The sequence below is a fragment of the Hibiscus syriacus genome, unplaced genomic scaffold (assembly GCF_006381635.1).
Source record: "Hibiscus syriacus cultivar Baekdansim isolate YM2019G1 unplaced genomic scaffold, ASM638163v2 tig00004072_pilon, whole genome shotgun sequence".
Lineage (NCBI taxonomy): Eukaryota > Viridiplantae > Streptophyta > Magnoliopsida > Malvales > Malvaceae > Hibiscus > Hibiscus syriacus.
Genome location: NW_024061998.1, coordinates 997,901 through 1,012,286, shown reverse-complemented (window position 1 = coordinate 1,012,286; position 14,386 = coordinate 997,901). Strand labels below are relative to the sequence as shown.

At 34.9% G+C, this 14,386-nt stretch overlaps 1 protein-coding gene across 1 annotated transcript; it reads right to left on the bottom strand.

The window, feature by feature from the left end:
• Positions 1-4,498, bottom strand: LOC120189248 (glyoxysomal processing protease, glyoxysomal-like). Its single transcript, XM_039192561.1, is given in 15 exon segments — positions 1-473; positions 605-696; positions 994-1,186; positions 1,266-1,980; positions 2,067-2,161; positions 2,243-2,328; positions 2,617-2,682; positions 2,684-2,718; positions 2,868-2,993; positions 3,406-3,543; positions 3,628-3,693; positions 3,787-3,834; positions 3,900-4,077; positions 4,167-4,213; positions 4,306-4,498. Coding segments are annotated over 15 exon segments (2,217 nt in total). The 5' UTR covers positions 4,372-4,498; the 3' UTR covers positions 1-207.
• Between the last annotated feature and the right edge of the window lie 9,888 nt (positions 4,499-14,386).

Below are 14,386 nucleotides of genomic sequence, written 5' to 3'. Positions count from 1 at the left end.
TTGAACAACATTCTTCCATGTCGGGCATTTGGAATCCGATTCTCTTCGAGAAATCTAATTACAAATAAGTAGGTAAAACCCATTGTTCATATGATCTGTGGGTTAATTCCGTCAAAACCGGAGTCAACTTGGTTCTGCATATTCCAGGGAATGATTTTTCTTTTCTTTTTCTTTTCGATACATATGGCACAAGAAAAATGGCAAAGGTCATAACTTACTACGAAGAATCTGACTAGGAAGTCTTTCCTGTTTACCAAATAGAGATGATCCCTTCAACAATTCGTTCCTTTCGGCGATGAATTTAGCGAACCGAGAACCCTTCTCCTCTTTGCTGTCGTTACCTTCTAGTGGCGGCTGGGGAAGGTTAAGCTGGTGACCTGGCTTGGGAGATAACGGAGGCATCAATGCCCATACTGAGGAAAGGTGTTCGTTTGGTTGGTCAAGATGTTGCAGAGGCGAAAAATCATTCATGTCTGTCGAGGAAAAATGAAAATAATTTACGACTTGAAGCAAAGAAGGATTTACATAATCGATACTGAATTTAGCAGCCGTATAGGTAGACGAAGATGGAACACGGTAACCATTGATATCCTAATTAACTAACCTCTCGCAAACTGAAAGATCGGCATCAAAACTGCACTCGTGATGCTGAAGTTCAAGTGTGGTATAACTTTTCCTCCACCATGCCTGGCATTGCTGTATCAAGAACATATCTCGTTAAGAACAGCTCGATCAGCAAGCACAGACGAGAAACGAGGATTAGTCTAATAGAAACTCAATAAAATGATGTCACAATCATGTATACACATGAAGCATCAATTATGTACTGCATCCATGTGGCCACGACAACGAAAGCGACAAGAATATGCAGAAGAGCACTTCTGACTAACCAATATGATGTCAAAGCGATACGAGACACATCATCAAGAATATGCAACGGAATTATCGATAAGAGACGAAACCCACTTCTTGCACAATTGCTATTCACCATACCTCGTAACAAGTCCAATCAAACGACCATCTGAGTTGACAACAGCACCACCACTTCCACCAGGATGAACAGCAGCAGTTGTTTCAAGCATTGCTGGATATTGTGAAACCCCTGGTAGAAAAGATTTGTAGTATAATGGCATCTCTGCTTTGACTACTTTCGAGACCACTCCAGAGCAAACCGAAGGAAAGAAGCCTGCAAAATACATCAAGATAAAAGATATCAAACGCATCGAAACAACCACACAAATAGATAAAATGGACGACAGCTTTACCGCATCTTGGTGCCAGAAGTCCATGTCCAATTATGTACGCCTTCGATCCTAAGGATGGCTGATTAAAATCCACCATAATAGGGCTAAGCTTATCGGGAATACTATCAAGTTGAAGCAGTGCAACATCCAACGGTCCCTTGCAAATATATACTACCTTCGCATTGCACCAAATCCAAGGGTCCAGATTATCAAGTCGGACACGTATGCGTCTATGGCCATGGAAAGGTGCATTCACCTTGTACCCTTTCTGATCATCAGCCAGTGGAAATGGGACTACGCTACTTTTCTGGAACCTGTCAAATCCTTCCCCCTCGAGAGATGCAGATCCTTCAGGTAGTAAAAACGGTGCCTCGTTATTTGTCCCGCATCTTACAGTTGTTTTCCCGAATCGCCAAGGTTCCAACAGGTGAGCATTTGTGAGTATTAGACCTTGATCATTGAGCACGACACCTGATGCCCATACACCATCATCAATGGTAATAAGACATATAGAAGTCATTACCTTCTCAATTGGTAATAGTGAAGGGCACAGAGAGTTAAGATGGTCATGACTGTAACAGCAGAGTCCGTTTGAACAATTGCCGTTAGACAGTAATCCATTTCCTACAGTATTTAAGTTTCCCTTGTTGATATTAATCCCCTTTTCAGCAATTTGTGGCTCCTTCAGCAGCAAGTCAGCGCAAGCACTTGCAATGGCTTCCCACGGAATCACTAGCTGTTACCCAAGGCTACACTTTGTTGTGATGCATTACCATTGACAAAGCTTAAAAAATATGAATATGAAAAATATGTGAAAGTTACCTGAATTTCAGCATCACTGTTCTTTTGCCTTAAAGGTCGGGTCAACAAACCAACTAGCGTGTTCTGATCACTAAAAACAGGAGCACCTTCCATTCCTGTAAAAAATGTGTCGGTCATAATTACGGCTTTGTGGTATAAAAAAGATCATAGGCAACAAAACAGTGGAATATCATCACCAGGGAGACATCGAATGTCAGCCATCAGCAATGCTCTGTCGGTTGATTTAGGAGGATAGCAATTGGCAACGGATCCCACTGATATGCTGGTTCAAGTGGCGACATCAGTTAAACAGTAAAACTCTCGAAAGAATGTAAGGACGCAAAATAATAAACAGTACACCATGTCAAGAGAGAGAGAGACAAAATTATTGATAGTTTTGTAGAAAGTTAAATTCCCAAAAAAATACTAGTTCCATTTCATGTACCACAAGAATCAGTATCAGTGATCTAAGCATTTGGAATAATGAAAACTAATTTCGGCAAACAAGTTGGTTATTATCAATGTTTAGCTTATTAAAATGTAGAAGATGTTACACAGGACGAAGCACTACCTGTTAAAGAAGTGCACGGGAGAGAGGATGCCAAAAGGAGATCCTATTGCCAAAAGAAATTCCCCTTTTATTCAGAGGTGATAACCCAATTTTGGGTAGGTCCTGATTCATGATAATCCACAACATTAAAGTTAAAGACCATACCAACCAGAAAATATCGAAATATGTTCATTTGCTACAAAAGGTTGCCGTTGAACAATGAACGGTACATATTAACTAAGGTAAGAGCAATAATTGAAAGAAATGTTTACATTTAAATGGAAGCCAACCCCAAGGATAGCAATTCTAGTTGTTGACCTAACCATTTGACCAGGATTGCTCAATTCCCCCATCACCAGCTTCTCGTGCTCCATTAAAAATTTGTTATCGTACTTAATCTGAAATAAAGTTAAATCCATCAAGAATTAATAAAGGAAAAAATGTTTCCTTGAACATGATCGAAAAATAAAAAGGAAAAAGTCCAGGATCTACGGCAAACGCAAACTAACAACATTTTATTGACTATATTAACCCAATTAAATAAATCTGTCAAGAAACTTAGCCTGTATACAACAGAACATCGATGGGCACAATGAAACAAAATCAGGGTTCTAAAGCATAAATGCTTTGGTGGCCAGAATTTCTCAAAGCACCATATATAGCCACTAAAAATACTAACAATTCTAATGGTCTCCAGTACATTAGCCCTACGAGAGTAAAGAAGGAAAGTAACATATAGTTCACACAGAGCTTCTATGAAGCAAGCCCGACCAAAGAAATACAATAGACAGAAGCATTTTTAATACTTGCCTGCGCCTGAGTACCGTTCATTTCAGGCTGATGAGTTGAAGAAACCAATGACCAACCGAACTCCCATCCATTCTCTAGTGAGCCTGAAGAAGCTTGAACAAGGGATTGAAGTGCAAGGGATGACATCGGTACATCAACCTTCAAATCCATTTATCAGTCAAATATCATGTATATGGTATGAAATCAAATTCTCAAGTGCTACAACTTATAATAAATGCTCACCATTTTCAGTAGCCACGCAGTATGCCAACGATAAGCTCCTTTATCCGAATCCACGCCCTTGTTTTCCTACAAAATGAAATCTATTTCATTCAAAACCTTAAATTTTAATCAAACAAATTGTCATACCAAATTAATCAACAGACATTGCTTATCTTATACCTCAACCATTATATCAATCTCAGCACCAGGAATCAACTCAGGTAGACTCTGCATCAAAAACAAAAAGTCAGCAGTGTAAACTCAAAATCCCAATAAAAAGTCAACCTTGCTACCTGAGAAAGGTTTTTCCTATGTTGAATTGTGAGAAAAGGCTCAATGACAGAAGCAACTGTCATAACTAGCATCGAATTTCGACCATTATTAGTGTCCCAAATGCGCTTAGCCACCTCGGTGTTGTAAAGGGTGTCGGGTAAGAACATGCCTGAAGCTGACAGTGTCGTTTTGCCGGAACTAAAAATACCCAAGGAAAAGGATCAATTTCAACAAATAGAAAAACAAAGACAAGAACAAAATAAACAGAACATAAAATTTTAACTCACTGGTATTGGTGAAAGGCATGATTCCTCATCTTCAGACCCTTTGGGTCCTGCACAATTAAAAAAACATAAATTTAAACACCCATATGAACAAAATATATAAGGAAACAGGGTTGGAATTTGCAGAAGAAAATGGGCTTACAGGGCCTTGGACTCTGACCAAAACTGAGAAATTCCCGGCGAAATCGATAGTTTCAGGGAGACCCATTTGGATTAAAAAATTAGAAAGAAAAATCAGATGAATTCAATGAGATTTAATAATAAGATTTAGAGGATTTGGGTCTCTGGGGAGACCATTAAAAACGAAGAACCAGAAGAGTCCTTATGCCTCACGATATTTTGACTTACGAGCTTTAAAAAAAACTTTTAATTGCGTTAAGTAGTACTTATTTAAAGATAAATTTTAATTATTTAATATTATTATCTTGATATATTTTGTGTTCGAATTCAAATCTTAAAAAATAATAATAATTTTTTTATTATTGAGATCGCTCATATAACACTCTCAATCCGTATCCGACCAGAATACGAGTATGAGGTGTCACATTGACTTTTCAAACTTTAATTATTGACAAAATTCAAGGAAAATTTAAAACTTTCATTAACATAAAAGCGGTTTATTTACCTGAAATGACCAAAACAACCAAAATCGATCAGAGTATTCATAACTGACACTTTTCTTACATGCCAACATACTATACATGACAAAATATATACTTTATCAGTTACTTCTGATCTGATCTTCTAGCAGTGTTGTTGTTCTTGCCACTCTATTTCTGCTCTTCTTGATTCTTGATACCTACATGTAAATCACTTACACGCTAAGTAATAAACTTAGTGAAGCATAACATAAATATATGTATACACATGTATAACAATGAATTTATGAACATGCATTCTTATCATTGATCAGGACATTTCAACTTTCATGTATCTATTACACTATAACTTATATGATGATAACATGCACACATAACACATACATTCTCATGTTAATTTCATTTTAATTTATCTTTGGATTGTCCATGTACATTATTGAGAACAGAAGGTATGCGAGTACACTGATGTTGTGCAGAATGTTGTCACCACAGCTCGAATAAAATCCCACTAGGGGCACTGAACATTTGTCCCGAAGGACCACTATGTCCCGAAGGACCACTGATATATCCCGAAGGACCACTGATAATCCATCGACTCTTGGCATGTCAATTATACCTACAGCTCTCATATTAAATAACATGGGCTTAAGTATAAATACATTTCTCATTTGATATCTCTTTCATCACTGTCCATGTAAACACGTAAGTCACTTCATATGATCATTTTCATTATTTCACATACCTGGAAGGATTCTTTGATGATAGCATTCATTCATAGAATATCATGTTAAATCATGAATGAATTATACATGGAATCGCTATAACATTAATATATATATATATATATATATATGTATGCATGTGAATGAATATGGAATCATAATTTCAATTATAAGAGATAGACTTATCACAAGTCTTGTCTCAATACAATTCTATCTAGGATAGGCACTCACCTTAGCCTTGTTTTGACTCGATTCTAATCATTCGATTGTTCCGGAACAAGATTAAGTTATAAATCTACATAGTAATACATTGATACATATCAGTATACTAATTGGTATATTATAAACTATCACTCTTTAGGCTAAAAGAAAGCTATTTTTTATCTTTTAATGAAGGTATGCATCGATGCACTCTACAGTGTATCGATGCACTCCTTAACGTATGCATCGATGCACTACCTGTGCATCGGTACACAAATCCCATTCGATGTTTGTATTTTAAGGGGGTGCATCGATGCACTCCTTATGCATGCATCGATGCACTAATGGCATTCGATGTTCATTTATTTGAGAGTGCATCGGTACACATTGAATGTGCATCGATGCACACAACCCATAAATGTTATTTTAGCACGAAAATCCCTTCATAATCCTCTCAACACTTCATATTTCACCTCTTTTTATATCCTTAACTTGCATACACCTACTTAAATTAATTAATACCCATTTAATACCTCTTAAACTTAAAAATTCATTCCTCCACATAGAATTTAAGAATCTCACTCAAATTCCCACATGTTCTAAATTTAATTCTAACACTTCGTATGTCTTAATTACGTCGATGACAAGTCAAATTCAACCTCTGATTCCAAATATGAACTCTATTTCAAAATTCCATTCAAGAACTCCTAATTTTTAATTATTTATACACCCTTCATCTTGTTGTTTTAAAGCAAATTAAGTTTTCCTTAAGCTTAATTAGCATCTAAGGAGCAAAACCAAACTTAAATTTCAGCAAACAATTAGCTCATGAGAAATCTCACCTTTGTTTTAAGCTCTTCACGTGTGGCGAAAGAAGAGAAGAAGAAAACTCTGGAACCTTGTGTTTCGCTTCCTTCTTTTCCACGTGTAGCTAATATATATATCCCTTCTTTAATTATTTCCTTGCAAATGACCATTATATCCTTCAATTCCATATTCCCTGCAATTTAACCCTATACCAAATTACAATACTTTTCAATTATTCTGCTTTAATTACCAAATTTTGAAGTTTTACAATTTAGTCACTAACCCAGTATTGAGGTTGTTACAAATCTCCCCCGTAAGAAAATTCGTCCTCAAATTTTCATTATGCGAAGAGATGGGGGTACTGAATCCTCATATCCTCTTCACGTTCCCATGTTGCTTCCTCTATCTTGTGATTCCTCCATAATACTTTAACTAATGGAATAGTCTTGTTTCTTAGCTTCTTAGTTGCTTAATCTCGTGAGCTAAGATTTTAATCGGTTCCTCTTCATAAGTCAAATCCGATTTAACCTCAACCTCTTCTGGAGTCACAATGTTGGAGGGATCAGATCGATACTTCCGAAGCATTGAGACATGAAAGATATTGTGAATTTTCTCCATTTCAAGTGGCAACGCCAGTTGATATGTCACTGGTCTAACTCTCTTTACGATCTCATACGATCTGATGAATCTAGGACTAAGTTTTCCCTTACGTCCAAACCTCAAAACTTTCTTCCATAGAGACACTTTGAGAAACACTTTATCTCCAACTTGATATTCTATCTATTTTCTCTTTAAATATGTATATGATTTATGTCTATCAGCTGCTGCTTTGAGATTGCTTTGAATTACTTGGACCTTTTCTTCCACTTCCTGGATCAACTCAGGACCAATAATTTCTTTATCTTTAAGCTCGAACCAATTTAGGGGCGTACGATATCTTCTTTCATAAAGAGCTTCATAGGGAGCCATTTTGATACTTGATTGATAACTGTTGTTGTATACAAACTCAGCAAGTGGTAAGTACCTCTCCCATGATCCTTTGAACTCAATAACACAAGCTCTCAACATATCCTCCAAAATTTGGATTGTTCGCTCGGATTGCCCATCGGTTTGAGGATGAAACGTCGTACTAATGTTCAACCGAGTTCCCAATGCTTTATGTAATGATTTCCAAAACCGTGAGGTAAATCTAGGATCTCGATCTGAAACAATAGAAATATGTATACCATGTAAACATATAATCTTCCTGATATATAACTCGGCGTACTTATCCATGGAAAAGTCAACTCGTACTGGAATAAAATGAGTTGACTTAATCAATCTATCTACTATCACCCAGATGGAATCTCTTTTATTCGGAGTCAAAGGTAACCCCGTTACAAAATCCATTGTTACATTATCCCATTTCCACTGAGGAATCGAAATTGGTTGTAATAATCCTGACGGAACTTGATGCTCAGCTTTAATTTGCTGACACGCTAAACATTTGGATACGAATTCTGTAATATCTCTCTTTATTCCAGGCCACCAATATCGACTTTTGAGATCCATATACATTTTGTTTCCTCCAGGATGCATGGTCAATGGACTACAATTAGCTTCCGTTAACAAGTTTTTCTTTAACTCATCATCATCTCGAATCACTAGCCTCCCTTGATAATATAGGTTCCCATCAGCTTTCATTTTATAATCCGTAACCTCTTTATTCATTATCTGTTGTAACTTCTTTGAACACTTTTCATCTCTAGCCAGTAATTATTTAATTCGATCTAGCCATGATGGCTTGAGAGTCAATTCCCCAGATGTAAATCAATTACAACATCATAATCCTTGAGAAAATCCATTCATCTTCTTTGTCTTAAATTCAACTCTTTCTGAGTCATCAAGTACTTTAAACTCTTTTGATCTGTATACAAGTAGCACTTTTCACCATACAAATAGTGACGCCAGATCTTAAGTGCAAACACTACTGCAACCATCTCTAGATCATGCATTGGATAATTATTTTCGTGCGGTTTTAATTGTCTCGATGCATACGTCACCACTTTACCATTTTGCATTAATACATAACCCAAACCATTATGGACGCATCACTATAACCCACAAAATTCTTGCCAGACTCAGGTTGGATTAACATTGGAGCTTCTGTCAAAATCTTCTTTAACATTTCAAAACTCTCTTCACATTCTTGAGTCCAAAATTTTTTTACTTCTTTCCTTAATAACTTTGTTAGGGGTAATGCTATTATCGAAAAGTTTTTAACAAACCTTCGGTAATAGCCAGCTAACCCCAGAAAACTCCTGACTTCTGACACATTCTTTGGAACTTCTCACTCTAAAATGGCTTTGATCTTTTGAGGGTCCACTGGAATTCCTTCTACAGAAATTACATGTCCAAGGAACGACACTTCCTTCAACCAAAATTCACATTTAGGGAGTTTAGCATAAAGCTTCTTTTCTCTCAAAATCTGTAAAACAATTTTTAAATTCTAATTATGTTCTTCTTCCGACTTTGAATACACTAAAATGTCATCGATAAACACCACTACAAATTGATCCAAATAAGGTTGAAATATTCGGTTCATCAGATCCATGAAAGCAGTTGGTGCATTCGTAACTCTAAACGGCATCACTATAAACTCATAGTGATCGTATCTCGTTCTAAATGTCGTCTTTGAAATATCTTTCTCTTGAATATTCAATTGATGATAACCTAAACGTAGATCAATTTTCGAAAACACTGAAGCTCCTTTTAACTGATCAAATAAATCGTGAATTTGGGGGAGTGGATACTTGTTCTTGATGGTCACTTTATTGAGTTGTCTATAATCAATGTAAAGATGCATGGATCCATCCTTCTTTTTGACGAACAAAACTGGAGCTCCCCATGGTAAGACACTTGGTCTGATGAACCCTTTGTCCAATAATTCTTGTAATTGGATCTTTAATTATTGTAACTCTTTTTGGGTCATTTTGTATGGTGTCATGACAATAGGCACAATTCCATGCATTATTTCAATCTGGAATTCTACCTCTCTGTCTGGAGGCAAACCCGGTAACTCTGTAGGAAAAAAGTCAGAAAACTCTCTAACTAAAGGAATTTCTTCAATCCCCTTATCTTTAGCTCTCACATCCATCACACTAGCAATAAACCCTTGACATCCCTACAGCAATAACTTCTTTGCCACTATCACTGATATTGCATTAGCCAATGGGTTTCATCATTCACTAAATACAATAATTTCTATACCTTCTGAACTTCTCAACGTTACTCTTTTCAGTCTACAGTCAACATTAGTATAGTAATGATATAACCAGTCCATTCTCAGTATCACCTCGAATTCATCAAAAGGTAATTCCATCATATTAGCAGAGAATTCAATTCTCTGAATCCGTATGGGACACCCTCGACATACCAAATTAACCCGAGCATTGTACCCTAACGGATTAGTCACTATCACCTTATTTCTAGTAGCTTATAACTGAATATTCAATTCTCTCACTAACTTACTACAAATGTATGAATAAGTAGACCCTGAATCAATCAATACAAAAATATTCTTGTCATACAGTTGAAAGGTACCTACTATAATCTTCGAGTCATCTCTATCCTCGCTAGTCTTGAGATTATACAACCGAGCTATGAAGTATATCTCTTGTGGAGTCGAGGACTCTGACTGACTTCTTCCTCTACCTCTACCTCTTCCCTTCGGAATAACCGAGGTAGACATCTCTGGCTGTACCGATTCACCAGCTATCATAGGATAATCCCGAACAAAATGTATTGTGTTCCCACATTTAAAACAAGCTCCAGAGATCATTCTACATATCCTCGAATGGTTCCTTCCACAATGTGGCCATTGTCTGACTTGGCTTGGGTTAGATCTCCCAGCTTCAGATCTCACTGATTGTGTCTGTCGACCCCTCATCCGATTTGATCCCCTTATAGAAGATGCAACTAACTCTGATCTCACTTAGGGTCGAGAACTCATACCTCTGCCCCTTTTTGATGGTGTAACACTCGATGATGCGCCCGATCTTTTCAAAGTCTGAGCTCAGGAATCTCCGAACCTCTCATTCTGAGATCTTTTCAGAGCTTTAGCACGATTCACCACTTCTTGAAATGAAGATAAATTCAACACAATAAGCATCTCTTTCAAACGAGGACACAATCCCTCAATAAACCACTCGCAAGAATCCTTCTCTGTAGAAATTAACTCAGCAGCAAAGCGGCTCAACTTGTTGAATTCACATTCATACTCATACACTGTATGATTTCATTGCTTCAAGTTCATGAACTCTTACTTCATTTATCGAATGAACTGATCTCCAATATATTTATGTTGGAACTCCTCTAAGAACAAGGACCAAGTTACTTGATCATCAGACATTCACAATATAACGTTGATCCACCAAATCCTTGCTTGCCCTCTCAGCAAGGAAACCATTCTATCAAACTTATCAGCATCGAAACAATGAAGTCCCTCAAGAATGATTTTCACGTCATTAAGCCAAAGGTCCGCAACAACAAGACCTTCTTCCGCTTCACCTCTAAACTCTTGTGCTCCTAAACCCTTCAACTCCTTCGTAACATTCATTCTCGGAGTTGAAGTAACAGAAGGTTGGAAACATGCCAAAACCGCGTCCAGGGTTCTAAATAACACATTTTAATCACTTACAGACACTCCAGAGGGTGCCTGATCTTCACTCTGCCTGGCCAGGGCAGGTGAATTGCTACTTTCAGTGGGTCTATCATATCCCGGTTCACTTCTAGAGCTACCATGTCCGGACACCTATAAAAACATACTCATATCATTCTATTAGCAAACCAGCATACTTACTATTCTATCAGATCAGAAGTTTTCACTATTTTGTTGGCATGTATACATTATACGACACTTTAGACTCTGGTTTATGCCGAGAATCGATTAAACCGTAGCTCTGATACCATTAAATGTAACACCTCAACCCATATCCGACCCGAATATGAGTCTGAGGTGTCACATTGACTTTTCAAACTTTGACTCTTGACAAAATTCAAGGAAAATTTAAAACTTTCATTAACATAAAAGCGGTTTATTTACATGAAATGACCAAAATAACCAAAATCGATCAGAGCATTCATAACTGACACTTTTCTTACATGCCAACATACTATACACGACAAAATACATACTTTATCAGTTACTTCTGATATGATCTTCTAGCAGTGTTGCTGTTCTTGCCACCCTATTTCTGCTCTTCTTGATTCTTGGTACCTACGTGTAAATCACTTACACGCTAAGTCACAGACTTAGTGAGGCATAACATAAATATATGTTTACACATGTATACCAATGAATTTATGAACATGCATTCTTATCATTGATCAGGACATTTCAATCACTATAACATATATGATGATAACATGTACACATAACACATACATTATCATGCTAATTTCAGTTTAATTTATCCTTGGATTGCCCATGTACATTATTGAGAACAGAAGGTACACGAGTACACTGAGGTTGTGCACAATATTGTCACCACAGCTCGAATAAAATCCCACTAGGGGCACTGAACATTTGTCCCAAATGACCACTATGTCCCGAAAGACCACTGATATGTCCCGAAGGACCACTGAACATATATATATGTATGCATGTGCATGAATATGGAATCATAATTTTAATTATAAGAGATAGACTTATCACAAGTCTTGTCTCAATACAATTATATCTAGGATAGGCACTCACCTTAACCTTGCTTTGACTCGATTATAATCCTTCGATTGTTCTGGAACGAGATTAAGTTATAAATATACATAATAATACATTGATACATATCAGTATACTAATTGATATATTCTAAACTATCACTCCTTAGGCTAAAAGAAAGATATTTTTATCTTTTAATGAAGGTATGCATCGATGCACTCTACAGTGCATCGATGCACTCCTTAACGTGTGCACCGATGCACTACATGTTTGTATTTTAAGGGGGTGCATCGATGCACTCCTTATGCATCGATGCACTAATGGCATTCGATGTTCATTTATTTGAGAGTGCATCGGTACACATTGAATGTGCATCGATGCACACAGCCCAGAAATGTTATTTTAGCACGAAAATCCCTTCATAATCCTCTCAACACTTCATATTTCACCTCTTTTTATATCCTTAACTTACATACACCTACTTAAACTAATTAATACTCATTCAGTACCTCTTAAACTTAAAAATCCATTCCTCCACATAGAATTTAAGAATCTCACTCAAATTCCCACATGTTCTAAATTTAATTCTAACACTTCGTATGTCTTAATTAAGTCGATGACAAGTCAAATTCAACCTCCGATTCCAAATATGAACACTATCTCAAAATTTCATTCAAGAACTCCAAATTTTTAATTCTTCCTACACCCTTCATCTTGTTGTTTTAAAGCAAATTAAGCTATCCTTAAGCTTAATTAACATCTAAGGAGCAAAACCAAACTTAAATTTCAGCAAACAATTAGCTCATGAGAAATCTCACCTTTGTTTTGACCTCTTCACGTGTGGAGAAATAAGAGAAGAAGAAAACTCTAGAACCTTGTGTTTTGCTTCATTCTTTTCCACGTGTAGCTAATATATATATCTCTTCTTTAATTATTTCCTTGCAAATGATCATTCTATCCTTGAATTCTATATTCCTTGCAATTTAACCCTATACCAAATTATAATATTATTCAATTATTCTGCTTTAATTACCAAATTCTGAAATTTTACAATTTAGTCACTAACCAGTATTGAGGCTGTTACAGCTCAATTCGTATAGCTTTTTAAATTTCCTTTGTAAAATGAAGAGATTTTGTTTATATTGATTATTTAATGAATTTTTTAATTGAGGGTAAAGTTAATTAATAATTAACTGATTATAAAGTATTATTTTGTTTAGTCCTTTGATTATTAAAAATTACAAAATGATTCTCTGATTATAAGACATTGTTTTATTAAGTTGCAAACTATTAAGGGTCTCTTTGTTTCACTGAAAACTTTTTTCAAAAAAAGTTTTTCGTAAAATAAATTACATTTTCTAAAAAACATTTTACGGTATTTAGGAGAGGTTTTGCAAATCATTTTTCATTAGTTAATGAATTTTTTTAAAAAGTTATTTACTACAAATATTAAATATAATAAATAATGTTATCTATCATAAAAATTAATATTATAGTATTATTTTAAAATATTAGAATAATTTATTTATTTATTATTAAAATATTAAGATTAGTAATATTATAAATTATATTAATTATTTATTAAAGTAATAGTATTATATTATATTTTAAAAATTATTACTTAATATATTTTAAATATCTTTATTAAAATATTATTAGATTATTTTATTATATTAAATACATAAATAATATATTCATTATTAATAAATAGTAATATTATTTCTATGAAATAAATAAATAATATAAATTTTATTTATAATTTATTATATATTATTAAAATATTAATATAATGTCTTACATTATTATAATATAATTGAATATTTTTTATAATATTAAAAAATATAATATTATAATATTAGAAATATTAAAATATTAAAATATTTAATAATTAATATTTGATTAAATGATATTAAAATATTTATTAATATTAAATTCATAAATAAATTATTTTGAGTATTTATTCTTTGAAGTGAACTTTTCAGAAAATGACTTACAAAAAATCCTACCATAAGTCATTTTCCAAAAAACACAACGAAAATTTTTTTGACCAGGAAAATGTTTTATGCTGATCAACCAATTTTCCTCTAACCAAACACTGGAAAATAAGGAAAACGTTTTCCGAAAAATATTTTACGTGAAACAAACAAACTCTAAAAGTTGTAAAATAATTATTCGGTTATTCATATGTTCTAAACT